This window comes from Agelaius tricolor, unplaced genomic scaffold, assembly GCF_023055355.1.
Source record: "Agelaius tricolor isolate 1412-34295 unplaced genomic scaffold, bAgeTri1.0.p SCAF_36, whole genome shotgun sequence".
Lineage (NCBI taxonomy): Eukaryota > Metazoa > Chordata > Aves > Passeriformes > Icteridae > Agelaius > Agelaius tricolor.
Genome location: NW_027269296.1, coordinates 93,144 through 111,187, shown reverse-complemented (window position 1 = coordinate 111,187; position 18,044 = coordinate 93,144). Strand labels below are relative to the sequence as shown.

Here is an 18,044-nt window from a genome sequence, read left to right as displayed (position 1 = left end):
GTTGGCCATGGCAGCTGGACCAGGGCTAGGAGGTTGTGTTGCTGTTCCTCCTTTGTTGGAAAAGTTGGGAGTTCCTCCTGGAGTTAACAATATCCCCCTGACAGGCCCCTGTTTCCAGAGGTTAAATGGACTGAGAGGGGAAAATCTCAAGGATTACAGACATGTAAAACACAGGTGTGGATAAAAAGGTGTGGATGGATGCAGGGTGGGTGCTGGTGGTGGATGAAGCTGGGACTGGTGGCAGTCCAGGCTCTGCTGTCTGAGCTCCTTGCAAAGCTGCTTCTGAGCTGGAGAGCCCGTAGCCCTTCCCAAAGCTGTGCCAGTGGCTGAGCAGCTGTTTGACAGGAGCATAGTGTAAAACAGGGCAGCAGTGATCCTCAGTGGTGAGTGAGGAGTGTGGAGAAGGCTGTCTAGTGCACTGAAACCAGGCAGTTTCATCCTTCATCTGCTATTGATGAGTGACCAGATACAACATTCTGTACTTCTCACCCTTCTCTTCAGGCGACTGAGTCAGAGACCAACTGCAGAAGAACTGGAACAGAGGAACATTCTTCAGCGTGAGTAGCATTTCTCTGGTGGTCCTGAGAAATACCATAAGTTTGCCTTTAACATTTTTATGTATCAGGTGGGGGTGGTTTTAAATTGAAAGAGATTTAGAGTAGATGTTAGGAACAAATTCTGCCCTGTGAGGGTGGTGAGGCCCTTGGCACAGGTTGCCCAGAGAAGCTGTGGCTGCCCCATCCCTGGAAGTGTCCAAGGCCAGGTGGGACAGGGCTTGGAGTGACCTGGGAGAGTGGAAGGTGCCCTGCCCATGGCAGGGGTGGGATTGGGTCCCTTCCAACCAAGCCCATTCTGTGATCATATGATTATGGATGGAATAGCTGTCTCATGCCTGCCATCTCAGAGAAGAGTGTGTGGGTTGGTTCAGACTCTGCTGTTGCACAGCAAGGACTGTGAAAGGTATTTTTGTTTGGGCTGGACTTCTGTGTTCCAGACATTACAGCATTGCCTTGCATGATCTCTAAAGCAGCAGTGCATCACAAAGTCAGGACTGTTTCTCTTGGCCATATCTTGTTCTGCAAAAGTTTTAAATAAACATCTTGAGGAAATGGGAATGTCAGTTCAGGAAGTTTCCATTTAAAATATTTATCTGTGCTGTTATTTTCTCTTAAACTAGAGTAGCTTTGTGAAGGAGCAGGCTGCACAGTGGCTTGGGTGTATTTTGGCGATATGGCCCTAAATCGTTGAGGTGAATGACTCACTGCTGCTGTGTAAGGGGCATATTTGCCCCGCCAGTTCAGGAGGTGACACAGGGTATTGAGTTGTACTGCGCTCTCTGCCTGTCCTAAGCCTTTAGATCTGTAGATAATCTGATCCAGCTCAATACTGTCCTTTGTTCTAGCCTAGAAAGCACTTTTCAAAGCCTGATGCTTACATGAAAAATGTTTTTTTTCCCCCTTGGCAGCGAAAAATGAAGCTGACCGTCAAGCTGAGAAGCGGGAGATCAAGCGCCGGCTCACCAGAAAGGTACTGCTGGCTCCTGTGGTGACAGCCACCTGGCCAGGCTGCCGGGCACGGGGGCCCTGAGCACGCTGCAGGTGCCGTGCTGCGGGCCATGAGCGGGGCTCTTGTGTAAGTGTCCCCAGTGCCCTCGCACTGCGGTGACTTTGGAACGTGGTCTGTCACCCACGGTGAGCCATTGGCACCAGGGCCGTGTGTTTGTCAGTGACAGATCTGAGATCTGAGCTGGCAGTGAGTGTAACAAGTGAGATGAGAACTAAATTTGGCACCTGATACTTTAAAGGTTTGCTGGCCTGGCTGCTTTAACACAGTGCTTCAGCAGCCACCACTTCACACCAGGCTCCCTGAAATCCATTTCTAAAGTAACAGCTGCTTTTAGCTCTTACATCCAAGCTACTGTGATTGTTGCTCATGGCTGGGAAAAGCTTCCCCAAGGCCTGTGGGTGTGAAGTGTGAGTGCTGCCGTTGCTGAAGCTGTGTTTAGGGCTGTCATGCAGGGCTCACCCTTGTAGCGGCTGTTCCCACAACCCTCAGTGTCCTCCTCCATGACAGTGTGGCCCAGGTTCTGCCCTAGCCTGGCTTTGTGATCCCAGTGGGAGTATCCAGTCTGTAAGAGGTTTACCTATTCCCTTGCAGGCAGGATCTGGTAGTGTCTGTGCTTAAGGCACAGTGAGGGAACTAGTTTTAGTTTTGCTTGGGGTGCTTAGTCCTGGATCTGCTTTGTGGACAAGGCTCAGACTTAACCTCCTTTGTCTTTCCTGGTGTTCAGCTTAGCCAAAGGCCTACAGTGGCAGAGCTGCAGGCCAGGAAGATCCTGAGGTTTAATGAATATGTGGAAGTAACAGATGCTCAAGACTATGACCGGCGAGCAGATAAGCCATGGACAAAGCTGACTCCAGCTGACAAGGTAACTGAGAGTCTCCTGTCCCCACATGGGAAGAGGAGCCAGCCAGGGTGGCCCACACAAATGGGTGTGAGCCAAGGAGATTTGCTCTGTTCCTCTGTTCCTTCACCTCTTCACCGTTCCCTCTGCCACCCCACCTGTGTGCCTTCACTTGCATGTGCTGCCCCAGCTCTGCTTCCTGCTGCCTCATGGCAAGGTGGAGCCCAGGTGGGTGCAGTCTGAAAGCCTTGCATGGCTTCTGCCTCACTTTGAGTGATGTAAGAATCATAAAATCATGGAATCGTTAAGGTTGGAAGAGCCCTTGAAGATGATGGAGTCCAACTGTTTACCCAGCACCACCATGTTCACCAGTAAACCATGTCCCCGGGTGCCCCATCTGCACATTTTTGAACAGTTCCTGGGATGGTGGTTCTACTACAGCTCTTTCTATGAAGAAGTTTTTCCTTGTATCTCATCTAAACTTCCTCTCCCTCAGCCTGAGGCAGTTTCTCCTTGTTCTGTCACTTGTTACCTGGAGAAGCGACCAACCCCCAACTCTCTTGACCCTCCTGTCAGGGAGTTGTAGAGAGTGAGAAGATCCCCCTGAGACTTCTTTTCTCCAGGCTCAGCCCCCCAGCCTGCCCAGCTGCTCTTGGTGCTCCAGACCCTTCCCCAGCCCCATTCTCTTTTCTCGACACACAGCAAGGATACCGAGTATTGGTCATGGCAGTGCAGTTCCCTGCAGGCTCAAGAAACTGGCAGGGAACTACCTGTCCTTGTCCTCCCAGGCCACCTCTGGGCACTGCCCAGCCCTCATCAGGGAAGGCAGATTAAATTCAGCTTGGCATTAATGGACTGTGAAAACTGGGGTGGCTGCTCCAGTCTTTCTCTGAGCCCTTTCCAAAAAAATCTCCCTCTCTGTGCAGGCAGCCATCAGGAAGGAGCTGAATGAGTTTAAGAGCTGTGAAATGGAAGTGCACGAGGAGAGCAAGCAGTTCACGAGGTGAGAATGTGTTAACATAAGAGTTTTCCACCTTTTAGAGCTGTCAGAGCTGTGCTGCAAGGACAGTACTCAGTGGCAAAACACTAAAACCTTAGAATTATTTGTGCAGCAGTTGGAGATTGAATGTCCCTTTCTGTCTGAGTCCTGGGGGGTGACTGGAGCAGCAGCAGACACAAAGTGGGTTGGTTTTCCTTAAACTGGGGCTTCCATCCTGGAGGCTCAGTGACCATCTGAAACTAGTGTGAAGCTGCAGCTGGAGTCAGCTTTTCTGGGGCTAGAGATGTGCAGCCGTAGCCACAAAACAACTTGCTAATGAGTTACCTTGGATGTAATCTGTGTAGTCAGGTCTGGATTGTGGCCCAAGTGATTCCTTTCCTTCCAGCTCTGTGTGGCAAAGTTGAGTGCAGAGCACAGGAAGTGAAATTATTTGATGTTCACAGCTTCCCTGAGGGCTGAGAGTTCTGAGATAATAATTCAATTTACTCTCTTTGGCCATTTGTAGTGCCCAAGTAACCATTTAACCTGAGTTCCAAGGATAACACTCAGATTTTTCACTTGACTTTCAGATACCATCGACCATAATATTCCAAGGAGGGAGCAAGAAACCCATGAGGGCTGGAAGTCCTCTGCATCCCTCTCCCAGGCAATACAGTGAGGGTGGAACCTCAGCTCTTCCAAGATTTGCCTTCCAAACATATCCAGAAAAGGGCTTTCGGCCAGGGAAGGGGAATCCTGTCTGAATGTAGCATTTCACTGGAACAAACACATCTCTCATGCCATCAGGCTGGAACTGACACTATACCTCGCGTGGCTCAGCAATATGACTCTGCCAGGAGACCGTGCCCAGGGGAACGACCCCTTCCTCCCCAAGCTGTACAGACTTCTCTTGGGGAGTGCAACTCCTCATTCCCTTCTCCTTTCCATCAGGAAGGGAGATTAAAAACAAAGGCAGCTCTGATGTTGGGAAGCTGAGGAGAGCATGTGCTCAGAAGCAAATGTGTGTATATTAGCTGTGTACAGAGAACCCTGGCAGACAACTGACATAGCACTCGCTATGTTTTGGGAGTTTTGCTTTTTTGTCATGTCCTTAATGCCCTGAATCACTACTGACCAACGGTTTGCTGTCCTGGAAGGGAATTGTGTAGATATTAACATATGCTGCATCTTTTTGTTAAGAAAAAAAAAAAAAGGAAAAAAGAAAACCACCCCAATATATGTATAAATGCTCTGCACTCTCTCACACTTGCTGTGATCTTAATAACAGATCTTGAGATATTTAGGCTTGTTTAACAAATTACAGAACCAGGAAAAATTACTGTTGCCTTTTTAAAACTTTTTAATTTGGGGAAACTGTGAGAGTAGTCAGTCCTTTTTATTGTGGCTTTCTCTCAAATGTTTTTTGCTCTCCCAAATCAGGGTTGAAGCTTGCCTTTTTCTCATTTTTACAGCTAAACCTACTGGAAACTTGAGCGTTTCACTGTGTTGGGTCAAAAGGAGGGGAAGAATAGGTTTAAAAAGTGACCTTAAAAAGATGGTATTTCTCTTCTGAGAGAAAAATTCTTCCTCAATGCGGGTTTAAAAAAAATCTGGTAGGGCCACTGCTGTATTATGCACAAAACTAAACTATCTGTGAGATGCCACTTGTGCGGGGGTTTGGGGTGGGGGGGAGAAGAACTTTGTCTTGTCCACAGACCACATGGCCCAGCATCCGCTGGCGTCTCTTCCCTCACAGCATCCCCTGTACAGCCGCCATTACATTGTATATCAGTCTCCGCAACAACAGATTTTAATTATTAAATAAAAGTATTTTAGAATTTTTTTTCTTAAACCCTGCTTGTGTGGTCTGGTCTTTTCCACTGCTCTCAGCAGGAGCCTCACCGGCGGCTCCTGAACGCGTGGAGCGCGGGTCAGCCATGGCGGCCCCTCCCCTGAAGCCGCGGCTTTTCGCTCACTTCCGACTGCGCATGTACCAACCGCCCTTGCAGCCATTGCGCAGGCGCGGCAGGCCCCGCCCTTTCCGCTGGGTGTTGGCCCCGGCCCCTATGCCCATATACGGTCTGTCCACTCCCCTCTTTCGGGACGCATGCGCGCATTTTAGCCCCGCCTCCCTCCCCTATAAAAATCGCCGCGCGGTTTAGCTCGGCCTCTTTCACCGTGAGGAGCGGCGTTGTATGCAGGTAGAGTTGGCTTCACTTTTACCCTTTTAACCGTTGTTACCCTTTAAACCCTTTTTCTTGCTGTGGCGCGTGGTCGTGCTGGCCGCGCAGCGCTGCGGTGTCAGCGGATGCCCGCTCCATCCCCATTTTACCGCTAAACTACGCTGTGAGTGGCACGTGGCTGTGGGTGCTGCGGAGTCAGTCCGCGCCACTTCAGCCGCCCCTCAGAGCCATTTCCTTTTCCTACAGGTTCCACCAAAGCCTGTTTAAACCTGGTTTGCCCAGTTCGCTCTAGCGTGAGTATCTTTCACGTGGCCCCGCCGCGTGGTTGGCGGAGCTGGGACGCGCAGGGGCCTGGGGCGGGCAAGGTGGTTATAAATGTTTAAAGCAAAGGTCCAACGTGGATATCCGGAGAAGTCGCTCTCTCTCGGCTCTGTCCGTGTGGCGCATGGGAGCGCAGGCCCTCGGGCCCATGACGTATAGCCCCTTTCCACGACGTTGGAGAGCAAGCCGGGCCCCGAGCCTGCAGCCTGCATATTCCTACTGCTTCTCTGAGCCCTTGGGCTGTGACAGAGGAGACAAACCATGCAGGAAACACTGACACGCGGGGTGGGACGGGTAGCACGTGCCGAGCTGGGAGGGAGAGAGATAAAAACACGACCTCCTGAGCAAATCCTTAAAGTACCTTTTTATTTTTTTCATTTCCAGTGCCAAAATTGAAAAGGTTGGAGTGAAACGCGATTTTTGAAGGTAATTGCCTGAAAAATGTAATATGCTGTGTATATCAAAGATGTTTCTAGAATAATGCGTCGGTTTAGTGATAAAATTTCATTCCGGGTGACATGGGTGGTAATATAGTGAGTCCAGGTTGGAGGCTCCTAGCTTTGACGATTGTGTTCGATTTTGGATAGACAGGGAAAAGAAATGCCTGAGTAATAAGGGGGGGGAAAAAAAGTCATGAGTCTTAGCAGACAGAAAAAAACACTGCAGATAAATTTGTGTGCTAAACATAAAACTCTACTGATGTATTGTTGGACACGAGAAAAAAAGCAGGAAAAAATACCTTTCTTTTTCCTAAAATATTGCAGAATCTGCTGGGGCGAAGTGACAAAGAAAATCCACCTTTAGTGGGACAGGGTGAGTATTTTAAGAGTTGGCCTAAGCTAGGTGGTTGCCCAGTTCCTGTTAGCGCACTACGTGTAATAAAAATGTAGCCACAGAAATCTAAACGCGATGGAAGCAGGGCTGCGTGAATTAAGTGGTTTTTTAAAGCACGTGCTTGGAGCATGAAAAATAACGGATGGCCCTGGTCCCTTGATGGGACATGCACTTGCTGGATTTTGTGGAGCAGAGCCTGGAGCTACACGTTATGGGTGAGCTGCACGGGAAGGAAAGGCAGTCCACGGGCTGAGGGGTTGGCTGGTCTGGCTGGCAAAGAGCTGCTTTGGGGATGCTTCTAACTAAGGGAGGAGGGTTAAGGGAAGTATAAGGGGTAAGGAAATAATGCGTGTGCTCTCCTGTGAAACACACTAAAGAAGCTTCCAGTGGATTCGACCTTGTGGGGCCAGGATATTACAGGGAAGGTGATACTGAAAATGGGTGGGTTATATTACAGGATGTGGGGGGGGGGGCGGGGGAGCCACAGTTTGTGTGTTTAGGCCCTGAAATACAGCTCTCACTCATGTTGATGTCCAAGTCTGTACCTATCTACAGTAGACAACTCAATAAACTGAATTTGGCTATGGCTTGGTGTGTGTTTTTGGTGAGTGATCTGAATATTAAGGGAAGCTTTGTGCCCTGGGTGGTGCCTCTCCTGTGTAGGAGTATAATTCTGGTTTGCTGCTGAACCATCTTGAAAAAGTGTGTAGAAATGCTGTGTGGCACTCTATTGGGGCTGGATTAGGAACAGATCCTACTTTCAGTCCAGGTTTGGGCACAATACCTTCATATCAAGGGCTAAATCGAGAAGGATTGGTGGGGTCTGTTACCCCGGTGGGGGGGGGAGCAGGGAGGGGGATCACACGGCTTTCCCTTGCCCTTTTAAAGAGGAGTGCTGTTAAAGGGAGGGTTTAGGGGAGGTGTTGCCGTGGCTTCGATGATACCGGCATCAGCAGTTTCCCAGATGTCCTGCTCTGGGCCATGACGTGGCCCGGGAAAACAAGGGAGTGGCTGTCTATCTCCCAGCATGAGCCTGGGATAAATAATGGTGATGTCTCTCCAAGATTTTCCAATCTCAGGGGCTGTGGGTGACCCCTGGGCAATGGGCTGTAGATAAGCAGATAAAGGCCGCTGTACCAGCCAAGATGTTAGTTAAATAGGAACATTATTTTATTAAAAAATAAGAGCTAATAAGGCCTAATGCAGGCCTTCAGACTGGAACAGCAGAGTTAATCACTGGAATAATGGTAATCGCATGGGATGAAGGGGAAGCTACAGTTTGCTGTCCTCCCATAAACCGGAGGAGTTTGGTCTAGTTCCTGTTTCAAGAGTAAAAGTGTTTTCCACTTTGCAGCAGTAGGTTGCTGGAGAAAGTGGTGTCGCAGACTTGCTGGATTTCCATATTCCGTTATCATTGTTCAGCGTGTTTAATTGCCAGTTTTTTGCAGCAGCTCTGTTCCATCCCGGCTGGCTGCGGCCTAGGAGGCTGGAGGCATCCCTGCAGGTTAGAAGCAGGATGAGTTAGTGACTCGGATTTAGTGTCTGTGGGGCAGCGTATTGCTAGCCGCCTTGTGCTGCCTGCCCTTCTGTGCCTTTCTGTCCCCCTGTGCTGCCCCACCTGTGCCCCTTCCGTCCTTCTGTCCCCCTGTCCTGCCCCACCTGTCGTCGTTCTGTCCTTCTGTCCCCTTGTCCTGCGGGGGCAGTGCTGTGGCCGCGCGGGGCCGCCGGCCGCCAGGGGGCGCAGCGCCGCCAGGAGCCGGCGCGCGCATGCGCAGAGCGGAGCGCGGCGGCGCCGGCGGGCGGTGAGGGAGCGCGGCGGGGTCGAGCCGGGAGAGCGGCGGGAGGCAGCGGCGGGGCGGGCATGGGGACACGGGGGCGGCCGCGGGGGTCCCGGCGGGCCCGGGGCCGTCCTCGGCGCAGCCCACAGGCCAGCGGGAGAAGCTGCAGGCGGCGGGAGGAGCCGCCGGTCCGGGCCGTGGCCTCCGCCGCCCCACGTGGGGCGGCGCCGCGGGGAATTCGAACGGCGGGAAGGGGCGGGGGCCGTGCTCGGGCCATGCGGAACGGGGCAGGGGGTGAGGACGCAGGTACGGCTTGGCTCACATTCTCCCCTTTCCCGTTTTCATTCTCCTTTCTCTTCCCCTTCCCTCTCTCCTCGCCTGCCTGGACCTGAAATCTGGAGACGTTCACATAAAATAGAGAGTATGGATAAAACATACAAGGGAAAACTTTCTATTTTCCCAGAGTAGGAGAAGGGATCAGTCACCAGTCCCTCAGGTGGTTTTTAGGGTGTGAGGGGGAACCCCAGACAGTGAACAGCCCGGTTCACTGAACAGGCTCTTTTTGGCATTTAGATTCCATGATGCCAGGAAAACGCAGAGTGCAGATCCTGGTCCCAGAAGAAGTGTCTACTGAGATGAAAAAGGTTAAAGGTAAGAAAAATCCCTTGGAATTTTCCTTTCACTTCCCCAGGGGTGATTTTCACCAGGAAATTTGTCCCCCTACGTGTTCTTTCTCCCCTTCCCTCCCTGCAGTCAGCCACCCATCACATCGCTCACAGCCTAGGATGGTGCTGACACTGGGCCAGGGTAATGTTGGCTCTTTTTGGCATTTAGATTCCAAGATGCCAGCAAAACGCAGAATGAAGATCCTGGTACCAGAAGAAGAATCTACTGAGACAAAAAAGGTTAAAGGTAAGAAAAATCCCTTGGAATTTTCCTTCCACTTTCCCAGGGGGGATTTTTACCAGGAAACTTGTACCCTGACTTGTTCTTTCTCCCCCTCACACCCCGCAGTCAGCCACCCATCCCATCGCTCACAGCCTGGGCTGGTGCTGACACTGGGCCAGGGTAATGTCGGGCAGCTGGGTCTGGGTGAAGACATCATGGAGAGGAAGAAGCCAGCTCTGGTCACGCTGCCGGAGATGGTGGTGCAGGTGGAAGCTGGAGGGATGCACACAGTGTGCCTCAGCCAGACTGGAAAGGTAAGTGCAGTGGGTTCTGGGATGTGTTCTGGAGCAGGGAGTAGGAATCAGCCACTGCTCTGCCCACATCTTGTTTCTGGCTGTAGGGGTGAGCCTGGTCTCGTGGACCACAAAATTTAGCGGGTCAAAAGGAGGACCTGAAAGGATTTGGAGACGGACTTAGGAGAAGAGCATGGAGCGATAGGTCAAGGGCGAATGGCTTCACACTGACAGAGAGTAGATGGATGACACTGCCATTTTAGCTGCGATATTGGGAAGTTCTTCCTTGTGAAGGTGGTGAGGCTCTGGTACAGAGAAGCTGTGGCTGCCTCATTGTGGGGGGTTAGAATGTAAGAAAATAAAGATAGTGTAGAAGGTAATCTCACCCCTGAGGAGTTGCAGCTGTACTAATTACCAAAGATTAGGAACAGGCCTGCCCTTAACAGGCCATAGCTGTGTCTAATAAGGATGAGTGCTATAAAAGAGTGGGTTAGCTGGGTGAGGAGAGACTTGGAGTTTGTTGGCTGTGCTGTGAGGAAGAAGGAGTCAGTGCTGCAAGGAGGTGCCCGTGAGAAATCACTGAGAAGGTATGAGAGCTTCGCAATAAGATGACAACACTTCGTCCCTGGAAGTATTCCAGGCCAGGTTGGACAGGATTTAAAGCAAGCTAGTGGAAGGTGTTCTTGCCCGTGGCAGGGGGTGGACTGAAATGAGCTTTAAAGTCCCTTCCATCCCAGACCATTCTGTGATTCTGTAATAATTCAGCCTCACGACTCTCTGTCCCCTGACTTCGTACTCAGCCTGTTGCCCCTCTGTGCTCCATCCTGACCACTTGCACCCAATCTGCAGATCTACACCTTTGGCTGCAATGATGAAGGTGCCCTGGGACGCGACACCTCAGCTGAAGGGTCAGAGAGCTCTCCAGGGCTGGTGGAGCTGCAGGAGAAGGTGGTGCAGGTGTCGGCGGGGGACAGCCACACGGCCGCGCTGACTGAGGATGGCAGGGTCTTTGTCTGGGGCTCCTTCCGGGTACGCTGAGTCCTCAGATACTGGAAGCTTCGCTGGTGGCTGCTGCTCCTGTGGCTGATCCCTGTGTCTCTCTCTTCCCTCAGGATAACAATGGAGTGATCGGCTTGCTGGAGCCCATGAAGACGAGCTCCGTTCCTGTGCTGCTCCAGCTCGATACACCTGTTGTTAAAATAGTTTCAGGTGAGCAGGTGTAGTTGTTGAGATGGTCCTAACAAACAGAAGAACACTGTGTATTTAAGAAAGCTTCTCTCTTTTATTTTAGCAGCATGCTGTCTTTTTATATCCTCTCACAAAGTTTATACCTATTCATTGGCCACAATAAATCAACATAATGTTCGTTGGTGCAAGGCAGTCAACACCACTGTTTTCTGTCAAGATCTAACTGCAGGACCCCTTGTTTATTTTTCTTCTCCATTTACATGCTGACAGCCTTGGTAGGACTCCTTTCAGGGGCAAAGGCGACTCTTATCAGCTTCTCTTCTTCATCTCTTTCTGACTCACAGACCAGCTGTGAGCCCCTTCCACAAGCAGGGCCCTGGGGTGTGCAGGGTCAGGCAGGTACACAAGGTTGTCACAACCCTTGAGGAACGTCCACGAACTTTTCCTCCCTCTTGGCTTGTTCCAAGCCTGATACAAGGGTGTACTTGCTGATCTCTGACTCTTCCAGAGATCAGACCTCTTAGCGCCAACAGATTCACATATTGAGTTAATATTTGACCAGTCTGATGTAGAATGCCTTCCAAGAGTGGCTTGAATTGTGACCCACTGGGGTCAGAGCACTTGCTCTCTAATGACGCCTGGAGAAGCTGAGCACAGCAGCCAGGGTGCTTGTCTGGGACCCAGGGGAGGTTGGGCCACACCTCTGTCTCCTTACCGCCTTCCCAGAAAAACTGCTTTGAATTCCTGGGATCAGGAAGATGGAGATCCTGGAGTTTTAGGTGGTGACACAATTGGTGTTGAGGTATCAAGTGCAGTAAACCCCATAAGCTGGGACAACTGGGGTTTACCTGTGGGATCTCAGTCCTGAGGACTTGTTGAAGACTTCTCCATAACATTTTTTTCCTTCCTGTCCCAGGAAACGACCACTTGGTGATGCTGACAGTGGACGGCGACCTGTTCACATGTGGCTGTGGTGAACAGGGCCAGCTGGGCAGAGTGCCAGCACTCTTTGCCACCCGAGGAGGACGGCGAGGACTGGGTGAGTGGATTTAGTTCTCAGAGGTGCAGCCTTTGGCTTTGGCTCTGCCCTTTGCAGAGGAACAAAGGGCCCCAGTCCCTGATGCTCAAGGGCTTATGTGTAATCAGTGAATGCAGTGAACCAGATCCTTAGATGCAGGGAGGGTGTAAATCCTTAGTCCTTGCATAACGCCTTGTCTCCTACCCCAGAACGGATGCTGGTCCCCCAGCTTGTCCCTGTCAGAGGCAGAGGGAGAAGAAGCAAAATGCGCTTCCAGGACGCTTTCTGCGGGGCGTATTTCACCTTCGCCGTCACGCATGAGGGACACATCTATGGATTTGGCCTCTCCAACTACCACCAGCTGGGTGAGCTTCACCTGTGTCCCTCCAGATCTCCTTCCAGTCCACTGCTGCCCTGGCCTGGTGGGGGAAGCTGCTGGGTGCCCCAGAATCTAAACACTGCATGCACCAGAGCTGGAAATGGGGGTGGGACTCACTCTGGGTTTAGGTCCCAGCCCTCGTGCCCACTGGGTTTGAGCAGAAATTAGATTTTGGGGCTGGGCAGTTCTGTACTGGTCTCTGGTAGGGTGAGTCCCAGGGTGGATGGCTCAGTGCCAGAGCTGTCCATGCCCGTGGACCTGATCTGCCCGGGTTTGTGCGTCCCACCCTGCAGGGACCCAGGACACCGAGCCCTGCTTCTCCCCGCAGAACCTCACGTCCTTCAAGAACTCCACCAAGTCTTGGGTTGGGTTCTCTGGCGGGCAGCACCACACGGTCTGCGTCGACTCTGAGGGTGAGTGACTCTGTGACAGGTGGGCTGCGAGTCACACAGCAGGGTGGGGGGAATCCCATGGCCCTCAACCTGGCCAAGGAGCTGTTGGGATGAGGGTGATGTGCTGGAGCCCTCCAAGCTCTCGGTGTTCAAGGAAACAATGTTGGTGTGAGATTGCAGCGAAGGGAAGCTGACAACAGAAACCTGGACTCAGTTGTGAACTCTGCTCTTGCACCTATTCAGCTTACTGATTTTGAGGAGCTGAAGGGGTCTCTATCCCACCCTGCCCCTTCTGGATGGGTCTCAGGGTGTGGTGTGGAGGAGTGATGCTCCTTCAGGAGTCAGGCCTGGGAAGAGGTCCTGGTCTGCTTTGGCCTTGCTGCAACTTCTGCCCCGCTCAGGTCTCCTGTCTTGTGTGTCCGCTGTGCTCCAGGTAAAGCCTACAGCCTGGGCAGGGCAGAGTATGGCCGGCTGGGCATTGGGACAGGGGCAGAGGAGAAGAGCACACCCACCGTTATCCCAGAGCTCCCCAGTATCGTCTCAGTGGCCTGCGGAGCGTCAGTTGGTTATGCTGTCAGCAGTGATGGTGAGTGCCAGGTCTTGGCTTCTGCACTTCCTTCATTCCTCCATCCAGCCCTGCACACCGTCACCACACACTGCCAGCTGGGTTGGGACTGGAGCCAGGTCCTGCTGCCCATCTCCTGGGGGCAGCTGGGCAGTGGCTGCTCAGATGTGTTTGTGGGCCTGTTTGTGGGCAGCAGGGTTGGTCATGTGGTGTTTACCAGGAAGGGGTTGTTGGCCTGACAGTCTCTTCTCTGACTCTGCCGATGCCAGACCTCCATGCTCTGATGCTGCATCTGCCTGTGTGCAGGGTCCGCAGGAAGGAAGATTTGGAGTGGGCTGTGGGTTTATTTTTCTCCCTCAAAGGGATGAAAGTTCCTTGGCTCTGTGACGGAACACCTGTTGAGTTGCAAGTGCTCGTTCTCTTCCTCCTGCTTGTGTTTTGGACTCATAGCAATGCACTGTCTGGGTGCGAGGTCGCCTTCCCATTGTGCAACAACTGAGAGCTCAAAGCTTGCTTCACCTCTGTTGCAGGACGAGCGTTTGCTTGGGGAATGGGCACTAACTACCAGCTGGGCACCGGAGAGGAGGATGATGTCTGGAGCCCCGTGGAGATGACGGGGAAGCAGCTGGAGAACCGGCGGGTGCTGGCCGTGTCCAGCGGTGGGCAGCACACTGTGCTGCTGGTCAGTGACAAGGAGCAGAGCTGATGAAGCGACACTGCAGCCGGACCCAGCGGAATCACAGCACCCCCAGACCCCCCACAACTTCTGCCTGGGTTGGGGAGCCGATTACCTGGGGAGGGCAGGAGGCTCACGGAGCTCGGCCCAGCAGCGCCTGCGTGGCTGGAACAGGGTGCCCGTGGGTTCTCTCTGCAAGCGTTTGTCTGTTTTCCTGTGGTGCCCAGTGCTCTGTCAGCTCCCCGGCTCAGCTTGGTCCTAAACTGATCGCAGTTCTGTGCCTGGATGGATTTCCACTTCTCGTTTGTTTTTTTTTTTTTTAATGTTTCCTGGCCCAGCAAAGCTGAGGGTTTTGTTATTCACTCTGCAATCAGGTTTGGGTAATGGTCTCCCCGAGGTCCCCATGTTCCCCATATCTGGATGCTCTTCCACCCCCTTCACCTAAATCACCTCTGGATTTGTCTGCTTCCACCCCCCAAACCCCTCTGAGCCTGTTCCAGGTGGATCTGAGTCCAGCAGGAATGTGCCCAGGAAGCTCCATCCTCTAATCCAGAGCTTGTCACTACTGTGCGGAAATTCTGCCTGGTGAGGGAGAATGCTGCTGGATGATGCCTAGCACAGTGTGACCACTCGAGGCTCCTGCCTCCCATCCCCTCAAGCTGAGCCCCTGCCTGGCAATGAGGCCAGGAGCAGGTTCCCCACTCCCCATGGCCTGGAGCAGCCACCTCATGCTACTTTTCACAGTCCTGGCCACTCCCTCTTTGCCATTGCCTTTGGAAACCCAACCAAATCCATCCCAGGCGTGGGAACACTGGTTTTTTTCTCTTTCACTTGCTGAGGAAGGAGGTTCATTTGCTGTTAGGGCCTTAATGAGCAGGCATCCAGACCCCAGCTATGCATGGAGTTGCTGGGAGCAACAGGACTCCTCCCCATTTCCTCCCTGATCCAACTGGTCTTGATTCCTGTGCCCAGCCTGCTCCATCCTCTCCTTATAGGAGGTACCTTCCGGTACCTGGAGTGAGGAGGGCTCTGCAAAAAGTTAAATTATAGCAATAGGAGGGGGGTTGTGGCTGGGGAGGGGGGTCTGGGGTGTCTGGGGTTATACAATGGTTCCAAAGGGGTTGGATTTTTTAAAAAAAAGAAAATGTATTTTGGTTGATTAATCAAGGCAGAAAGGACGAAAAAAAATCTTTTAACATTTGGAATAAACTGAGTTTTGATAAACCCAGGCTTTTCCTGCGCTTTGGAGGGCTGGGCAGTTCTCCCGTGGGGACAGTCGGGACAGGTGGCTGCTTTTTGGGGCGCTGTCCTGGTCCCAGCTGTGTCCGAGTGTTCTGTGGCCGCCAGGTGGCAGCAGGAGGATGCGCTGGCCGCTGTGGGGCCATGGCACTGGGAGAACTGGGACGGAGACAGGGCATGGTCCCTGTCCTCTCTGTCACCTCCTCTTCTTTTCCCAGCCTGTCTGACGGGTCACCCCAGGTATCTTTGGGTCTCCAGGAACACAGCCAAGCCCGTGGCACACCTGGAAGGGTCCTAGCATGTCCGTGCTGGGTGCTCCCAGCTGGAGCTGAGCCAGATGTGTGTGCAGACTGGAAGCCACGGGGCAAATTCCCACATCCTGGTGTGACTGGAGCCCCAGGTTGCTGTTTGCACTTAATTCATTTGGGCAGGAGCCGGTTCCTTAGTGAGCCTGGGCACTGAGAGCAGCTCTGCTGCTCCCATGTGGGATGAACTTGGATTTACAATCAGGGATGGCCTCAGTGGGTCCAGCTGGGGCCACCCACATCCCATCAGGTGGGTTTGTTCTGGTGGTTGCAGTCCTGGGCTTGCAAAGGACTTTATTTTTACCTCTAAGCAAAAGGTTGGGATGTGGGCCCACAGGGAATGTTGTATTGTGAGGGATCAAGCCCATATTTTGCAATCACTGCAGGCTGAGCCATGGGCAAGTGCTCTCTAATCCTATGGCTAATTTTGCTCCCTGGGGACCATCACCATTTGATACTGTTCAATGCAATGTGACCTGCTGGATACCTGATGGACAAACTGCTCTTCACTTAGGCTTGATTCCCAGCAGCAATATTTATGCAAAACCAGCCTCAGCTATTGGGGAGATCCCACATCCCAGTGCTCCCAGTTCCTCCCCGTCCCCTACATTGGCAGGTTTTTGCATCTCCCACATTCGGGCAGCAGGAACAGTATCAGTGGTGTGGACACAACAGGGTTGGATCCTGCCAGGAGCCAATGCAATTCCCTGCTCCAGCTCCTGAGGGTGCAGAGAAAACCCAGATCATTCCTAAATAAGATGGGATTGTACCCATCCCTGAGGGGCTGTTCCTGTTTCTGGAAAGGGGAAAACATGTCCTTGTGAATGGGAAGCTTGTTGTTATATTTAAGAAACATGGGAAAAGGGCTGGGAGAGAACAATAAGATTTAAAATATTCAGAACTGATGAATAAGCAATTGTCTTGGGAACCAGTGACACTTCAGTGGGAAGCTGCTGGAAACTGGGGGAAGGATGAGCCCCCACACAGAGGGGAGAGGGTGGATGGAGGAAAACAGCTTAATTGAGGGAAGGGAAATGTCTCATTAACAAGGTTTTTTGCTCACAGAGTGAGTGGGGGCATTTTGAGGATTAGGAGGAGGAATTTGGGTCCTGTGGAGTGGACCCCTGGATCCAGCCATAGTCAATGGGGGAGTTTTTCTAGCACTGACACCTCCAGACTCTCCCTCATCACCAGCTGGCAGCTCCACACTCTGGTCTCCATCTGTTGCTATTGGAAGTGCATAAAAGGCTTTTGCTTCACAAACAAAAGCTGGGAAAGTGGTATTCGAGGGCTTTAGCATCCCTGGAGGATGAGGCCTGGCAGTGTGAAGATCTTTTGGGCCCAGATTAAAAGCACTTTGAGTGTTGTTTGCAAGGTTTGTGAGGGATTTTTTTTCATGTTTTTTTTAACATGTTGCTGTTTTAGATAGAAAATTTCTGCCTGTGCAGTGGTGCTGCTGGATCTACAGGGAGAGAATTGCATCTTCAGGAGGGTTTGGAGGATATTCAGACTGTTTTCTTGTTATTCCTTTCCTGCCTGGAAGAGGAAATGAGCTTTAATTATGGCCAAGCTGCCTGTGACAGGGTTTAATGATGGTTTAGTCATTGTGCTGGGCTGTCTCTCCAATCATTGAGGCTGTTGCCTGACCAGTATATCCCAGGATAACTGCCATGTGCAGTGCTCTGGTGTGGCTCCTGGTGCAAGGGTGTCTTGGGTCTCTTTAGGATGAGAATTGGGTTGAAATAGTGATGTGGTGGTGTCTCTGTCCCCTCCCCAAACTGCTGACATCCTGGTTCCTTTCCCATTACAACAGGCCAAAAATAAGGAAAGTCTCATATGGCTCACTCAGCTCTTGGGAGCTGGGGGGGGATCCTGGCTCTTTCCCTGCCTGGAGGAGCTCCAGTGCTTACACAGTGCCCCAGACATCCCCTCCCTGCATGTTCCTCCTGGTCCCATTTGCTCAGGGAATAAAACAGTACGAATTAAGCAGAATTTGTGACTCTGAAAGGAGAAAAAAAATCCTCTAGGAATTAATTATTCATAGTGATTTTCTTTCCCTATTAAATGATGAATTGCAAGACAAGCATCTCTGTTGAGCTGAGAGCCTGGGTCCACCCCAGGCTGCTCCAGGGTCAAGAAGGTGGGAGCTCTTGCTCCTGTCCTCCCCAGGAAAGCCAGATCCATTCATTTCTATCTGCATATTAATGCAATTCCAAAGTCAGCCTAAACCTGCAGACAAAGAAACTGGCATCATCATAATTAATCACGAGCTCAATACATCAGGGTTCATTATTTGGTGAATTAATTAAAGAAAAAAAATTGGGGAAAGGATGTTTCCTGCAATAGCACATGCTTTTGGCCTGCAAATGTCCCTGGAAATAGCTGGTTGGCATGTGCCAGCCCAGGTTGCTGCACAATTAATCTGGGCTGGCTGCTAGTTTAACTGGGCTGTGAAATCTCCAGAATTGGTGCCTGGCTCAGCTTTCCCAGGGTGCTGGGTAATGGACAGGGGTCCTCAAGTGGTTTTCACATCCAGTCTGCACTCTTTATGGTTCTCCTTCTTGGGGAACTAAGAAGCCTACACTGCAGAAGTGATCAGTAC

General features: G+C 51.8%; 2 protein-coding genes and 1 non-coding gene across 13 annotated transcripts in view; all 3 read left to right on the top strand.

Annotated features, from left to right (window-relative positions):
• The window catches only part of PHACTR4 (phosphatase and actin regulator 4), a 51,177-nt gene extending 43,869 nt beyond the window's left edge, over positions 1 to 7,308 (top strand). For 7 of the 8 annotated variants that reach the window (XM_071453239.1, XM_071453241.1, XM_071453243.1 and 4 more), the window contains 7 exons: positions 502 to 557; positions 1,466 to 1,527; positions 2,291 to 2,428; positions 3,331 to 3,407; positions 5,813 to 5,859; positions 6,272 to 6,313; positions 6,652 to 7,308. In XM_071453239.1, the coding sequence (XP_071309340.1) occupies positions 502 to 557; positions 1,466 to 1,527; positions 2,291 to 2,428; positions 3,331 to 3,407; positions 5,813 to 5,858 (379 nt within the window). In that variant the 3' untranslated portion in view covers position 5,859; positions 6,272 to 6,313; positions 6,652 to 7,308. Of the gene's footprint in view, positions 1 to 501; positions 558 to 1,465; positions 1,528 to 2,290; positions 2,429 to 3,330; positions 3,408 to 3,973; positions 5,236 to 5,812; positions 5,860 to 6,271; positions 6,314 to 6,651 lie in introns of those variants that run through there. The other variant, XM_071453237.1, reaches the window with a different exon arrangement.
• LOC139603105 (small nucleolar RNA SNORA73 family) lies at positions 5,959 to 6,163 on the top strand. Its single transcript, XR_011683573.1, has one exon. It is a non-coding gene; the product is annotated as a small nucleolar RNA SNORA73 family (small nucleolar RNA).
• RCC1 (regulator of chromosome condensation 1) lies at positions 6,272 to 15,122 on the top strand. 4 transcript variants are annotated; one of them, XM_071453246.1, is made up of 12 exons: positions 6,272 to 6,313; positions 6,652 to 6,700; positions 9,073 to 9,150; positions 9,334 to 9,411; positions 9,514 to 9,701; positions 10,530 to 10,709; positions 10,793 to 10,889; positions 11,785 to 11,907; positions 12,096 to 12,251; positions 12,559 to 12,678; positions 13,091 to 13,243; positions 13,753 to 15,122. In XM_071453246.1, exons 3-12 carry the CDS (start codon positions 9,078 to 9,080, stop codon positions 13,926 to 13,928), a joined length of 1,344 nt encoding a protein of 447 aa, XP_071309347.1. In that variant the 5' UTR covers positions 6,272 to 6,313; positions 6,652 to 6,700; positions 9,073 to 9,077; the 3' UTR covers positions 13,929 to 15,122. The 4 variants fall into 4 exon arrangements, with proteins under 4 accessions (XP_071309347.1, XP_071309348.1, XP_071309349.1 ...); XM_071453247.1 differs by lacking the exons at positions 6,272 to 6,313; positions 6,652 to 6,700 and adding an exon at positions 8,203 to 8,225; XM_071453248.1 differs by lacking the exons at positions 6,272 to 6,313; positions 6,652 to 6,700 and adding an exon at positions 8,468 to 8,523.
• Positions 15,123 to 18,044: the final 2,922 nt, after the last annotated feature.

Excerpts from the sequence above, each read along its gene's own strand:
- RCC1 (XM_071453245.1), top strand. The coding sequence starts at position 8,775 with ATGCGGAACGGGGCAGGGGGTGAGGACGCAG. Across the intron at positions 9,702-10,529 it reads GCCTCAGCCAGACTGGAAAG|ATCTACACCTTTGGCTGCAA; the intron begins GTAAGTGCAGTG and ends CCCAATCTGCAG. Across the intron at positions 10,710-10,792 it reads TTGTCTGGGGCTCCTTCCGG|GATAACAATGGAGTGATCGG; the intron begins GTACGCTGAGTC and ends CTCTTCCCTCAG.